The sequence below is a fragment of the Anolis sagrei genome, chromosome 1, assembly GCF_037176765.1.
Source record: "Anolis sagrei isolate rAnoSag1 chromosome 1, rAnoSag1.mat, whole genome shotgun sequence".
Taxonomy (NCBI): Eukaryota; Metazoa; Chordata; class Lepidosauria; order Squamata; family Dactyloidae; genus Anolis; species Anolis sagrei.
This window is the reverse complement of record NC_090021.1, coordinates 32,514,108-32,529,548: the sequence shown is the minus strand read 5'-3', so window position 1 is coordinate 32,529,548 and position 15,441 is coordinate 32,514,108. Positions and strand designations below refer to the sequence as shown.

At 38.8% G+C, this 15,441-nt stretch overlaps 1 protein-coding gene across 5 annotated transcripts; it reads right to left on the bottom strand.

The window, feature by feature from the left end:
- Positions 1-1,965: 1,965 nt before the first annotated feature.
- On the bottom strand, positions 1,966-15,439 carry TATDN3 (TatD DNase domain containing 3). Of its 5 annotated transcripts, none has more exons than XM_067463702.1 (10): positions 15,341-15,439; positions 14,138-14,170; positions 12,760-12,833; positions 12,312-12,396; positions 11,634-11,708; positions 9,782-9,891; positions 9,177-9,232; positions 7,610-7,722; positions 4,042-4,122; positions 1,966-2,532 (listed from the first exon to the last, which is right to left on the bottom strand). In XM_067463702.1, exons 1-10 carry the CDS (start codon positions 15,389-15,391, stop codon positions 2,389-2,391), a joined length of 822 nt encoding a protein of 273 aa, XP_067319803.1. In that variant the 5' UTR covers positions 15,392-15,439; the 3' UTR covers positions 1,966-2,388. The 5 variants fall into 5 exon arrangements, with proteins under 5 accessions (XP_067319803.1, XP_067319804.1, XP_067319806.1 ...); XM_067463703.1 differs by having other exon boundaries at positions 4,042-4,119; XM_067463705.1 differs by having other exon boundaries at positions 11,634-11,696.
- Positions 15,440-15,441: the final 2 nt, after the last annotated feature.

Genomic DNA, 15,441 nt, shown 5'->3' with positions numbered 1-15,441 from the left:
TATTATGCACTATTGTTGTGTTCATAATTGCTATTGTCAATTCATCACCTGGATCAACCTTCTAATGGTATTTTTTCTGTACACCACTTCTCTGGTAGTAGATATTTAGTTTGCTATTAAGGTTGTAGTTAAAGCTTTACCAGTTTGGTAGAATCTGCTGCAACTTGAGTTTTGCTTGCATAGCTTTTGTGAGCCCATGATGAAATTTGGCAGTTCCATAGGAGTTTGTATATAACAGGGATACATGCTAGAAAATAAATATATTGAATGTGGAACATGTACCAAGATTATTCTAACTATTAAAAATACATTTCCCAGGGGAACTGTGAAAAGGGCCAGTCCTATCATTGGCAGAGCGAAACAAGTGCTAAAAGGTATGGAGTGGTTACCACAGCAGCTTCCATTCTGCTGAGGCTTTCTTACTATTGTTGTCAGGAGTGTTGGAGGATTCTGCCTCATCACCAGCATTAAAGAGAAAAACCAACTGTCAATCTAGTTGGCAAGGTGAAATTGAGGAAGTTGTTGTCTTGACCTTCATTTCAGGCAACAAAGTCTTTTGGTTGGCCCTGGCTGAGAAAGTAGTTTGTCTGGAATCATAAAAAGGCTGCTTCAATTTCCATTTCCATGCTTGTGGCATCCCATTCTGACCTCGCCAGTCCCTTCTTTAACATGCCCACCCTTTCAGCATAGTAAAACAGCTTCTCGTATCTCTGATGTTATGCTTCTGAAACTGTGAGTGATCTGAAAAACAGCCTCAGGTTTATTTGTATTCTAAAGCATCACTTAGAAAGAAGGGACCAGGGACTTAAGCTGATTCTGTTTTCATGAGGGCACAAGATAAATCTGAATCTATCGGAAAAAATGTACCTGGATTCCATGCACTCCACACAGTAGATAGCAAGTACATCATTATCATTCCTATTTATGAAGGTTAGAATCCTGTGTAGTTCTATGCTAATAGCATTTTAATTGCATAACACCTTTGCACAAATGGGTGCCTAGTACCTATATATTGAAGAAATTCCCTGGTAGTGAAGCAGCAGATTCCTCTCCTGGTTAGGAGAACCAGTCCCCCCTGTCCTCCATGACAAACAGTCATTGTTTCAGTTTTACAAAATATTCATTTCTAATGGAGATAAAAGCAGCTGGGTGGTTTGATAAGAACATTCTCCACAACTGCATTCTTGAATTCTCCTTGGAGGTCTGGCTATGGAAACAGTGTACTGAGAGTCCACATTTACAATGGACAACTAGAGTTGGCTACAGCATAGTTAATGGATCCAGAAAGGCAATGCATAGGAGTCTTCTAAGGTGACGAATGCCCAAGAAGAGCCGCTTCCTCCTTAGAGCTCAGCTACTCTCTGGTGAAAGCTATAAAAGTCCCTTTAAAACCTTGGTGCTCTTTTTTTGTCTGTTAATCCACATTAATATCTGTATTCGGGTGTCTTTTTCCATCTGCTTCCATGTTCTGTGGCAGATGTCCCAAGCTATCTAATAGCAATCTGTGTTTCAAAATTCTTTCCAGCTCTGGTTTCTTTGTGTTGTCGAAGGCTTTCATGGCCAAAATCACTGGATTGCTGTGAGTTTTCTGGGCTGTATGGCTATGTTCCAGAAGCATCAGAAACGTCAGGAGAGAATGCTTCTGGAAAATGGCCATACAGCCCAGAAAACCCAAGGCAACCCTCTGATTTATTTCATTAACATAAAGGGCTGACAATAATAGCTAGTTGCAGGCAGGCACAAATAATGTAGAAAACTAGCTTCCCTCTTTTTTTTTCTCCACAGAAAGGAAAGGAATCAGGTAGGAAACAGCTGCATAGCTCCCACCAGGGTGAAGAGAGGATAGATAAATGTGCTGCTCAAAGGAGAATAGGGCATTCACTAGCTACTCCCATTTTCTTGCTCCTAGCCAGCAATAACTGCTTAGCCCCAGATTGCTGGAAAAATCTCTAAAGAATGTTCCAGTTCTTGTTTCGGCTTTCTTTAATTTCAGAGCTGCAGTTATCATTAGACATTGGCTCTCTCACAAATCCCACAAGTTACACTGGGGAAACAAGCAGACCCAGTCTAGCTCAGTTATAAGAGTGCATGCTTTATACTCAAAAAGGAGTCAAATCCAATCTCCAGCCTTTTCAATTCCCAATATCTCTTCTTCGGTCTTTTATTGCTTATTAGGCCCAAACAGAATTAATGAATGATTGTGAAATTATAGCTGTGGTTAAATTTTCTCATTAAATTAAGTCATTAGATTAAGCAAAACAGAATGACATATTCTATTTTGGTCCTACTAGTCAACTAACTGATACAATAGAAGAACTCAAGACAATATGTATTATGTCCATATTTCCCAGATAACAGGGGTGTTGCCTGCCTTAGATTAAGACATTGCTACTTCTGGAGGATACTTTTCAATTTGGGGAAAACCTTCAGTGCATTCTGTGTTGTTTTGTGTAAAACATCTTCCACTGAAATTCCTTTGATTTTAGCAATGTATTCTGCAGCGATGAAGATATTCTTTGGTTCATTTCTCACCTGAAATACAAAAATAGGATTATGGTTTCTCCATCAAGATCTGTTGTGGATTAAATGTATCTTTAGAATTGGCTGCTGAAAGAATGGTTCTGACTGCATGGTGAGACTTATTAACTTCACCACTCTCCTTTCTCCACCATTAAAGTTGGCTTTCCCATTTTTAACCTCCCAAGTCCTTTGGTTTCAGGGATTGAGATCCACAAAGACTGCCCTTTTACTATGTAATGAAGACATTGCCAAGGCAGACAGAAGGTAGTTCTGGCCATGGGGTGGGTGCTGTCGCTCCTTCTCCATGCCAAGTAGTTTTTCTTTGTTCGTATGAGCATCCCCCTTTCTCTGATAGAAATGCCATGCCTAAAATACCTCCCTGCTTTAATTTGGTTCCTTTATCTACTCACATTTGTTTTTGAACTGATAGGCTGGCAGAAGCTGGGCTAAGGTCAGGCCCCCCTGACCCCGACTTTGAACTATCAATCTTTTGGTTGGCAAGATTTATTGCAGCTTGGTGATTGTAACGAAGCCTCCCAGCTGCTGGCACCAAATTATGTAAAGAAGTACTATTTCCACTGAAATGTGAGGAAGTACTAATTTTCCTTGATGCCAACAATATTTGTAAGGAACCTTCTTTTAGATATCAATTAAGCTGCCACCAATATGTTTAGAGACGCTGGTTTATGTCTCTGTTTATCCTTAGTTGTGTTGTGAGGTGATTTTGGTAGTGTGGAATGCACCAAGCATAAAAGCAATGGAGGAGGCAGGTTTGAAATACAAAGAGAACAAGTTTTATTGTTAACAGAACGTAATTGTTGCAGTTTTGAGAATTTGAACTTGGCACAAGGCTTGATGTTACAAAATGGCTGGTTTGAGATACATTCAAGCTACTGATGTTACAATTCTATAAACTCCTTCTTTAGTGAAGTGCTTTTATTACTTCAGAGTTCCCTATTGTGAATATCCACACTGGTTGTCCTATACTCGGATCAAACCACTGATCACCAGTCTTTCCTTACTGGCGATCCTTAAAACCCCTTCTGTTAGATTCTTTTAACCTAAGCAATCTAACAAGGTAACACCTTCAGCTCTCTTGCTGAAGAAATATTCACAAATCCTAAGAACTAACTGAATTCTCACAGCTTCACAACCCAGAGCCCTAACTGACTCTGATCCTCTTCCCCGGGTCTCATCCACCGGACTGAATATTAACTGTCGCTTTCAAACCTTTTATTCCTTAAACTCCGCCCACCTCCTCTGAGGCCTTGTTACCATGGCAACCTATCTCTTACAGTTAGGCCATAGCGACTAATGTAAACCCTAAATACAGTTTAAACACAGTACATTAAACACTCTATAATAAACATGTCTCTACAGTGATTAACCTGCTGTGCTAAAGACATCTTCATGTCTTCTCAAATGTGAACTATATGCATCATCATTTCTTTTGCCATTTATTTCTTACATTTTATGTGTTATTTCTGATCTTGGTAAAAAAAATGCAGGTTAATACTTTACCTGTTTTTCAGGACCTAGTGCAGGAGAATCCGTTTCTAGGCAAATGTTTTCTAGAGGCAGCTGCTTTACCAGTTTCTGCTTCTTGAGGAAAATAAAATAGGCCATTAACATCTGCAGTCTCTGAAGGCATAATCAAGCATTAAAACAAATCATTAAAAATGCTTGAAAGCTAAAATATGCATAATACTGTGGAATTATAGTTGGTCTTAATAACTGGATTGCCCATTTTTGGACTTTGGATTCTATTTTGTACTTACAGACTAACATGGTGACCTTCATTTTTGTATTAAAATAGAGTTTTCCACTAAATAACAAACTATTCTTTTACCCAAACAACTATAATTAAAATATTAATAATTTACCCCAAAACCTGACTTCAAATTATCCTTTAAGGATAGGAAATAGTTTTTCTTCATTAACCTATCCATTGCCAGTCACTGGAAGAAAAAAAAACCACACTCTTAAGATCTTTTCCATTCCCTGTTTCAGGAACATGAGAGCTGAACAGCTTGTAGAAATAAGCAAGTGTTCTTAATTCTTAAAATAACTGGTAAAAATAAGCTCTTAACATGTTACTTGATTAATCAAATGATAAATGCACAAGTATATATAATTCTATTCATAAAAATGTCTTATTGCATTTAATGGGACTTAATACCAAGTAAATATTTATAGGGCTGCAATCAAAGAGTACAGTCCTCTCCAGAAGAATTCAGAAGAATCCCTGACTGCATTCTGAGTATTTTTTGAATAATATTTCAAGTTATTTGCTCTATTTTGGGTGTAATATATAAAAACCTTTGTAAACACTTTGTATTGTTAGTACAACTAATGAATTATACATCTACAGATCAAGAATCATGAGAACTACTCTAGGTTATAGTTACGTGGAAGACAAGTTCCTGTTTTCATTGAAATATGGCTATTATTTGGTCTATTAAATTGGGAGTGAAATGAATTATAACAAGAGAAAAGGCATTTCCACTTGACTTGTCCATGTGTGCATCCCAAGTCCATTTCAATAACAATAGCAGGATATCCATCTTCAGGCCATAAATGGGAGGGGTGTTTACCCAGATTGCACAGATTTGTTTATAATCCTTATAAAAACAAATGTTGGTTAAATTTTCCCATATGCTGCAGGAGGGAAAATGAACATCCCCCAAAGATTAAAGCATTACTCGAAATCCTAAACAAAAAGATCTTATGATAATACATCATGTAAATGAACAAAGAACTACTGCAAGCCAATAGAACAAGTAGCCTTCCTGGCAGTCAACATTACTTCATTCAGAAGGATGTGTATGTTTTTTTACTGTAGGAAATCTCCTGCCCCACTTCCCCATATTGAAAAGGTTTCCCAAAATGTTGGATTCCAGTGTTAGATGTAAACATCAACTAAGCATACTAAATCTCAGAACTGCATATCACAAAGGACCACTAAGTAACATTTTACATAATTATGAAAATAAAGATATAATAGTTAGATGGCATATACAAGGGTTATCTGGAAAGTAAAGTTACAAGATTTTTAAAACTACAAAAAAATTAATATATTTTAATAAAACTTACATAGATTGCAGCACAGGTATTACATTATTTTTCCTCATAATCACCATTTAGTTCAATACATTTTGGCATCTGTGGGACAAGTTTTTGAGGCCTATGTCATAGAAGTTTCTCTCCGCCTTTTTCAGCTAGTTCGTCACTTCGATTTCACCTCATCATTGGAAAAGTGTTTCCCACCAAGGTGTTCCTCCAATTTAGTGAACAGATGATAGCCACTGGACACAAGATTGGGGTTGTGAGAGGGGTGGCTCAAAACATCCCAACCAAATGAAGTCAACAACTCTTGTGTTGCATGAGCAGAGTGCAGACAAGTATTGTCATGAAGGAGACAGACTCCTGCTGTCAGCATGCCATGACGTTTGTTTTGGATGGCTCTGTGAAGTTTCTTCATGGTCTCACAATATATTCCATACCCATTTTGTCACATGCTGTCTTGTCAGTATGTCCTCTCCATAAACTGAAACAATTTCAGGATGAATCGCAGTGGCGTTCATGTCCTTAGCATTTATTACAGCGCGAACTTTGAACTTGGAGGGAAACTGAATGAGGCCTCTCATCTCTACCCTTCACCACAACAACAGTCGATGAGCTACTGATAACTGGAACTGCTCGTTCGCTTCCGCTGGTTTCCCGCTACACAACAGTGATACCAACTTCCCCTGCGAAAATTCCCTGCAAGAGCTACGTGCCTTGTAACCTTACTTTTTGGATAACCCTTGTATTATTTTTTTTGAAATGTTATAGTGTGTTTTGAACCTGACTTAACTTAGTACCTCCATGTTTCTTAAACTAACCTTGGAGGTTTTGTCCAAAGATACAGGCATACCTCAATTAAAAAGACTCTGACAAACAAGCTCCTTTCTACAAAGTCTTTTTACAGAAGTCCAACCTAGCTGCCTCTCTTTTTTCCTCTCAAAGAAACTTGGAAGTGGTCTCTAGAAGATTAAAAATGATTTGTTTACTGTCACCAGGCTTAATTGATCTGGTTGTTTCATTACACATGTTCTTAATGTTAGTTTTGAATTAAATCTTTATTGAAACATTATTTATTTCTTTACTTATTTTTATCCTGCCTTTCTCTCAATATAGGGGTTCATGTTGAACTGATCTCTTTTTTGGTGGTGTAGGAACCCATCCATATTCTTTCCATGTTATTCCTACCTCTGGTATCATTGTTTCTGTTAGAAGTACAACCGAGGAATATATCTACTTCATTACTGAGGTATACCTATATTAGGTTATATACTCAACTAATACATTTAAACCAGGGGTCCTCAAACTTTTTAAACAGAGGGCCAGGTCACAGTCCCTCAAAATGTTGGAGGACCGGATTATAATTTTTTAAGAAAACCATGAATGAATTCCTATGCACACTGCATATATCTTATTTGTAGTGCAAATAACACTTAAAAGTAATACATTAATTAAAATGAAGAACAATTTTAACAAATATAAACTTGTTAGTATTTCAATGGGAAGTGTGGGCCTGCTTTTGGCTGATGAGATAGGATTGTTGTTGCTGTTGTTGTGTGCTTTCAAGTTGTTTCAGACTTAGGTTGACCCTGAGCGAGGGCCAGGTAAATGACCTTGGAGGGCAGTATCTGGCCCCCGCACCTTAGTTTGAAGACCCCTGATTTAAACCATGAAACATGGTAAAGGGAACCAGACTTCATAATCTCTGTAATGACAGGAGCATCTGAAGATGAAGGGACTGTCTAGCCTGAGTCTAACTTCTCTACAACACACACACCCCTTAAAGGGGACCAGCAAAGGCCCTTCTGTTTTTTGTTTAATAACAGGGATGGAGAATAGTTTGCTCTCCACATATTTATGGACTATACTTCTAATGATTACTTCTTAAACTGGCTAAATTAACTAGGGTTGATAGGGACTGCAGTCCAATAATACCTTGAGGGCTGAACATTCCCCATTCCACCTATGTAGAAATTCTTCTAGGCTACAGAGAAGAAATCTCATGGAGGAACCTCTTCAATCTCACCTGTTCACTCCTTACAATGGAAGGAGGAATGGAGAAAAAGTACCCAGCCATCACCCCTTCCATAGCCACTGATGGCCTTCCATCAAAGGCATGGAGCAGCACCCTCTCAGCACCTAAGGAAAACCACAAGAGTCAAAAAAATTAATACTAGTCTTCCGAATAGAATATCTAGAATAAGAAAATAATAATTGGAAGACACCACAACTGCCATCCAGTCCAACCCCCTGCCATGGGTCTGATGTCCCCTCTCAGCCTTCTTTTCTATAATCTAAACAAAGCCAGCTCCCTACACAGACCCTCGTTGGGTTTGGCTTCCAAACCTTTGATTATTTTGGTCACCTTTCTCTGGACACATCCTTGTAGTGGTCAGAACTAACACTTATGTCAGAAGTTTGGGAATATCAGAAATAGATGATGTTGTAGAACCTTTGTAGTCACTGTAATTAGAGCACTGCACTAATATTAGGGAGACCAAAGTTAAAGTCCTCACTGAATTTTGAAGCTCTTTGTATGACTTTGGATCAGTCACTACCCCTCAGCCTAATCTACCTAACATACAGCAGCAGTGTTTTTTGCGGCTCTATTTTATGCCACGAGAGTAATCTGCACACCACTTTTTGGCTAAAGCAGCTAGGGCAGTTCATAAGCAGCTGGGGCCACGGTGGTGCAATGGGTTATACCCTTGTGCTGTTGAACTGCTGACCTGCTGAAGGTTGGCAGCTCGAATCTGCGGATTGGGGTGAGCTCCCACTGTTATCCCTAGCTCCTGCCAACCCATCAGTTCAAAAACACGCAGATGTGATTAGATCAATGTACTGCCTTGGCAGGAAAGGCAAAAAGGACGCTTCATACAGTCATGGTGGCCACAAGACCAGGAGGTGTCTATGGACAATGCAGACTCCTCGGCTTGGAAATGGAGAAGAGCACCTTCCCCAGAACCAGAAATAAACGGAGAAACCTTTGCCTTTGTCTGTGTTATTTGTTTTCAATTGTATTTCACTGTAACAAGGCATTGAATGTTTGCCTGTGTCTGTTTATATGCTGTAATCTGCTCTGAGTCCCCTTGGGGAAAAGGGCAGAATATAAATAAAGATGATGATGATGATTATTATTATTATATAACAATGCAGGTAATAGATTGTTTTTCAAAGAGTACAATAAGCACATTTTAAGTGCTATGATTTTCATACTGCTACATCAGAAATAGGGGACCTTTGGCTCTCTGGAAGTTGTTGAAATGCAAGACCCATGGTCTCACACCACTGGCTATGCTGGCTGTAAGTGATGATAGTCCTGACCCAAGGGTACAACTGTTTGCGCCAAAGACAGGATTTCCCGAAAGTGAAACTTTTGTGACCTTCATGCATCCAGACTAGTGTCTAGAGTTAAGAATTATTCTGGACATGACAATGAAACAGGAAAAGGTTTCTTGTGTAATATCATATGAGAAAAGTTGACTCTGCTTCCACACAGTAAGTTTGGCTGGTTTCCTACCAGGTTTTCATGAATTTTGAAGAAGAAAAAAACCCACAGATAATTAAAAAGCCCCACTAAAACCAAATAATACCTTGTTCCTTTAAGAGATTAATTGTTGGCCTTCCGGCTGAGCGGGAGTGGACATTTCTGATATAAATAAAGAGAATAAAAGACAGCAGCAGATTTTTTAAAAAAGAGTTGGACTTTCATACTCCAATAAGCCAATTACTTGAATGGCATCTGATCATTTCTTACAATTTTAGGCTTGATTGAATAAGGAGGTTTTAACTTATCATTATCCAGCATATATCCTCAGGACATATTTATCATGAAAGGTTACATAAACAAGTAAACAACGGTATTTTTGATGTAACATTAAGCTGCTGATTATAGCAGAATGGGGTGGAGAGAGGGGAAAACAGTTATTAGTACAATGCCTAGAGAAACCTCAAAAAACTATACAAATATTATACAACAAAACAGCCAATTACCCTGAAAATGCAAGAGCAACGTTTTATCTCAATTGGTGTCAGATTTATGTAAGCTGCAATTTTAAGAAAATCAATGCAGTTCCAATAGCACCTAGACTAATCAGTAACTTGAACTTGACAATTTCAAAACATTAGGAATGTGGTATTATCCTCCTACAGATACAAATAATAACCTTTCTTGCAATGAACATCTTATAAGACCTACAAAGGCAAATCTAGTTGTTTTGCCAGTTGAATCTGTTTGATCAAGACCTGTCTTTGCCCTTCCTTCTGTTCTTCAGTGCTGGCAATCCTTGGTGTGAAATCCAAACCAACCTGGAGGAAGAATGGAAAAATTAGTCTCTTTTCTATCCACTCAAACTAGACTCACCTAGGAGCTATAATTAAAATAAACCCAAATGAGTAGGACCCTCTTAATATTGTTAGGTTACAAATTCCATCAATGCTAGCCAGCACAGCCAATGAGAATGGCAGTTTCACAAACGTAGGCCACACACTCTCTATTTCTACTCTAAATGTAATCAAGTTTTTAATAATACAGGCAGGCCCCAAGGTACAAACATCCAATTTACAAATGACTTATAGTTAAGAACGGGGGCGAGACAAAAGGAAGTGAGAGAAATCACTCCTGAAAGAGTTGTCATGGGGGAAAAGGTATCTCCACTGAAGCGTTATCCTCAATTCTTGTTTCCTCAACAAGCCAAATTTCCTAAAATCCAATTATTACAAGGACAGAAAGTGCAGTGAAATCTTCCGAACAGGGGCACAGACAGCAAAACAAATACCACAGGGATGTTAACCCTTCCCTATGCTATTCGAAGCATATATATGGCGGGAGGTACACTTAAAAATGTATCTGTTCCAACTTACATACATAAGAAAAAATCATCATGCATGACGATTATATTACACATCATGTATATATGTGTAATATAAATCCCATATCTGAAACGTTCATTAAATATTTGTGTCCTGTCTTTCATTGTTCACAGAATGCATATATTATGTATGATAGTCCTAAATAGGAATGCTGTAGCACATGCATACTGTCTGGAAGAGTAGCTAAAATGACAGCCATGTATAAAAGGTAAAGGTTTCCCCTGACATTAAGTCTAGTCATGTCCAGCTCTGGGGGGTGGTGCTAATCTCAATTTCTAAGCCAAAGAGCTGGCGTTGTCTGTAGATGACTCCTAGGTCATGTGGCCAGCATGACTGCATGGAGCACCATTACCTTTCAGCTAAAGCGGTACCTATTTGCATGTTTTTGAACTGCTAGGTTGGAAGAAGCTGAGGCTAACAGCAGGAGCTCACTCCGCTCCCCAAATTTGAACCGCCGACCTTTCGGTCAGCAAATTCAGCAGCTCAGCAGTTTAACCCACTGTGCCACCAGGGGCTAAGTATATACCCAGAAAACTACACATAGAAGTGTTTGTTCCACATATTTCTAACAAGCTAAGCTTATTATCTTCTAAAGGACAATCCTATGAACGTCTACACAAAATAGGCTTTTTAAATTTAATAGATTTGCTGTTGTGTGCCTTCTAGTCGTTTCCGACTTATAGTGATCCAAAGGGAATCCTATCTTGGTGTTATCTTGGTAATTTTTATTCAGAGCAAGGTTTGCCTTTGCCTACCTCTGAGGCTGAGATAATGTAATTTACCCAAGGTCACCTAGTGGGTGTGCATGGCTGAGCTGGGATTCATACCATGATATCAAAAGTCATAGTGCAATGCTCAAACCATGACACCACACTGGATTTATTCCCAGATAAGTAGGCATAGGGACACAGCCTAAAGTGGTCATACTACACATCCTTATAAGCTCCCCAATGTAGTTAGCCTTAATTCTAAGTAAACAAGCACAGGTTTGTTCTGAATGGTTGTAATCCTAGGGATATTTACAAGGAAAGAAATCCCATTTAACTCTGTAAGGCTTAGATCTAAGTTAAAATGATCAGAAATGTTCCACCCAAGGCTTACTACATAAGAAGAACAGTACTGTACACATGAAGCAGGGATAAAACTTAAAGCATAACGTTTTTGGCGATTCTGCTTACCTCTCCTATGGCCAATAAATGGTCCTTATAGAGTTCGATGAGTGGCAATGCTTCATCCAGGTCCTGCAGAAAGAACTAGTATAAATGATAAAAGAATCAAACTTGGAAAAGTTATAATCTTCAATGGACACAATCCTAGGTTCTTTTTAATCTAAAATCTATCATGCCATATTTAATGCTGCCCTCTGGGCCTATAATAAATTCAAGATTACAATACATGAAAGTATTATTTTAATATGTTTTAGAAAGTTGCCAGGTTGGCTTATTAACTCACTGCAGACCTGGGTTGCACAGTTTGAGAAAGGGTTAAAATAATTTTGGTAAAGTTTAAATGAGTTACACATATAAATTAAGAACAAGTCAATTTTCCTGCATATAGAAAACGGATATGGGCTGAATGCTTGTGTAATCTTCCATAAATATGGGCAAAAGAGAGTAAAGACCAAAAAATGGAATGGGCGAAAAAAGCCTAGAAATAAATTGGTGGAGAACACAAAGGTGTCCCACTTTCTAAAAAATGTACTTCCCCTCATCATCTCACTTTGAATAAAAAGCAAAATATGAACAGTGACATAACACATTACTGGTATGTGGCCTTAGAACACAGCCTAAAAAGTAGCTGGGAAAATAAGAAACACTACAAAAATGATACAGCAATTTAACTTATCTCCATGTCACCTGCAAAGTAACACTGCGTTCTTGACCTGTTGAACTGCTTTGAATTGGATGGATCCCCAAACATCCAAAGACAAATCCTGAGTGCCTGGAGGACATTCAAAAAGATCAAAGGTGTCGGATATGAATTACTATGAAATGAAATGTTTGCAATTTCAGGTTTAAAAAACAGGATATCTATATTAGAATGATGTAAGAAAGCAACTGGTTATTATTATTCTTAGTCTGGTTGCTTAAATATTAGCAACAGTTTATTCAAATTTCTATTTTGTGACTACAGTAAGATCCCTGCAAGCACTAAACCCACATCTTCAGTTGCAAAATTAGTGAATTGTTGTTTAAGAGGTATACTCCAAAACTCAACTAGGAACTCTGCGTGTTTCTTTGGATTCTACCGTGCAGCATTTTTCATCCCATGTAGGAGAGGCTAAAGAACTGGACATTTCAGTACCGTTCTGAAAGGTGAATAATTTTTTCAAAATCTCCAGAATGTTCAGCAACTGCTACCAGGGCCAATATTTTTGACTGAAAGAACAAAAAAATAGAACAATTAATAAAAGTCTTACGATTCCTTGATTCTAAGCATATGCATTTGAAAATAAAAATTTCAATGCTATTTTTTAAACAAATGGTTTTCATTTCAATAGTAGCTTGGATATAGGGTCATCCTGAGATTTCAGGACCAAAACTGGAGTTTTATTGTGGGTTCAGCCTCTAGTGATATAATGAAGCAGGATACCTCAAATGTCAGTTACAGTTGCACAGAGAATATTATTCAAATAAAAAAAAACTGTCAACAAAGAAGAAAACATTTTGTTCTTTTAGAAATAAAAAGAATAGAAATAAACACAATTACAAATTGGTTTAAATAGCTTGAACTGCTTTTAGTAACACAAGGAAGTTGTAGCCCAACCAAATAAACTTTTCCAAGCAAAAACCTTTAATGCTTTTAACGGGATGTTCTGATTAACTGGGTTGCAGCTAAACATAAAAAAAAACCAAGATTATGGCAACAGGAATGATTGACAATTGGGAAATAGAGGGAGAAAATGTGGAGGCCGTGACAGACTCTGTATTTCTAGGCGCAAAGATTTCTGCAGATGCAGACTGTGGCCAGGAAATCAGAAGACGCTTACTTCTTGGGAGGAGAGCAATGTCCAGTCTCGATAAAATAGTAAAGAGTAGAGACCTCAGACTGACAACAAAGATCCGCCTAGTCAAAGCCATGGTATTCCCTGTAGTAACCTACGGATGTGAGAGCTGGACCTTAGGGAAGGCTGAGCGAAGGAAGATCAATGATTTTGAGCTGTGGTGCTGGAGGAAAGTTCTGAGAGTGCATTGGACTGCGAGAAGCTCCAACCAGTCCATCCTCCAGGAAATAAAGCCCGGCTGCTCACTGGAGGGAAGGATACTAGAGACAAAGTTGAAGTACTTTGGCCACATCATGAGGAGACAGGAAAGCCTAGAGAAGACAATTATGCTAGGGAAAGTGGAAGGCAAAAGGAAGAGGGGCCGACCAAGGGCAAGATGGATGGATGGCATCCTTGAAGTGACTGGACTGACCTTGAAGGAGCTGGGGGTGGTGACGGCCGACAGGGAGCTCTGGTGTGGGCTGGTCCATGAGGTCACAAAGAGTCGGAGACGACTGAACGAATGAACAACAACAACTCACTGTCTACCTACCATCTTTCCTTCTTTCCTTTGTGGTACATGCCATGGACTAGAGTAAGCGAAAGATATATTGGATACAAACTAAACAAATGTCCAAAAACTAACAGAACATGAGAAATGGAAAAACTTGTCGTTTACAAAAACATACATTTACATACCTTCCTTGCTTCTTCCAATACACACTCTATGTCCTGAAATATATTTTAAAATAAGAAGCTTGAAAGAACCAAAGTGTACATTTGTTTTTCCTTCTTTCAGTGACACCTTACACATGTAAATATAAAATCTATCGTCTATCTTATACTGAATAGGAAGGGTCATGTGAATATAAAATCTTTTTTCTCTATCACATGTAGTTTTTGCGATGAGGACAATTGAATAATTAATGCCTTTAAGAACTGATATCAACAAAATCTAACTAACCCCAAGCCAACAAGTATTTTTATCAGATATGATTTTAGGTCATTCTTATAGAGTTTTTTGCACCGAATTCAGATCTGTGTTTATCTTCTCTATCACGTGTAGTTTTTGCGATGAGGCTAATCGAATAATTAATGCATTTATGCACTGATATCAATTATATTCTATTAATATCAGTGCATAAATGCATTAATTATTCAATAAGTCTCATTCCAAAAACTAGACACAATGGAGAAAAAATAAACACAAATCTGAATTCATAAGAATGACCTAAAATCATATCTGATGAAAAAATAATTGTTGGCTTGTGTAATCTGCAATCTGATCCTGGGATATAAGGGCAGTGTAGAAGAGTCTCAGAAGGAGTCAAAGGGAAACCATCCATGAATAAATCTTACCAAGAAATTTCTGTGATAGGTTCAGCTTTGGGTCATTAAATGATGACTTGAAAGAGCACAACAACTGGTTTCTCCAAATCAGTCATGGGCCAACTTGGCCCCTCCAGGTGTTTTGGACTACAACTCCCACCATTCCTAACAGCCTCAGGCCCTGACGTTTTGCCTGCATCTATGGCAAGCATCCTCAGAGGATGCTTGCCATAGATGCAGGCGAAACATCAGGGCCTGAGGCTGTTAGGAATGGTGGGAGTTGTAGTCCAAAACATCTGGAGGGGCCAAGTTTGCTCATGCCTGGCCTACACTGTGGAATGAATGGCAGGAAGGGGCCTGAGGCTGTTAGGAATGGTGGGAGTTGTAGTCCAAAACATCTGGAGGGGCCAAGTTTGCTCATGCCTGGCCTACACTGTGGAATGAATGGCAGGAAGGGGCCTGAGGCTGTTAGGAATGGTGGGAGTTGTAGTCCAAAACACCTGGAGGGCTCAAGCTGGCCCATGCCTGGTGTAGCTGCACCCAGAGGCCTTCTCTCCTTCCTGCCGAACTCACCCCTTGAAACTCCGGAGCCGCGAGGTGACAGTGACAATCCACCGCCCCCATCGTTTCACCCGGAACTACAAGCGGGGGAGGCTGCGTTCCTACCCGGACCT

Excerpts from the sequence above, each read along its gene's own strand:
- TATDN3 (XM_067463702.1), bottom strand. The coding sequence starts at position 15,391 with ATGGGGGCGGTGGATTGTCACTGTCACCTCGCGGCTCCGGAGTTTCAA. Across the intron at positions 14,171-15,340 it reads CGGCTCCGGAGTTTCAAGGG|GACATAGAGTGTGTATTGGA; the intron begins GTGAGTTCGGCA and ends AATATATTTCAG. Across the intron at positions 2,533-4,041 it reads CACTAGGTCCTGAAAAACAG|GTGAGAAATGAACCAAAGAA; the intron begins GTAAAGTATTAA and ends TTTGTATTTCAG.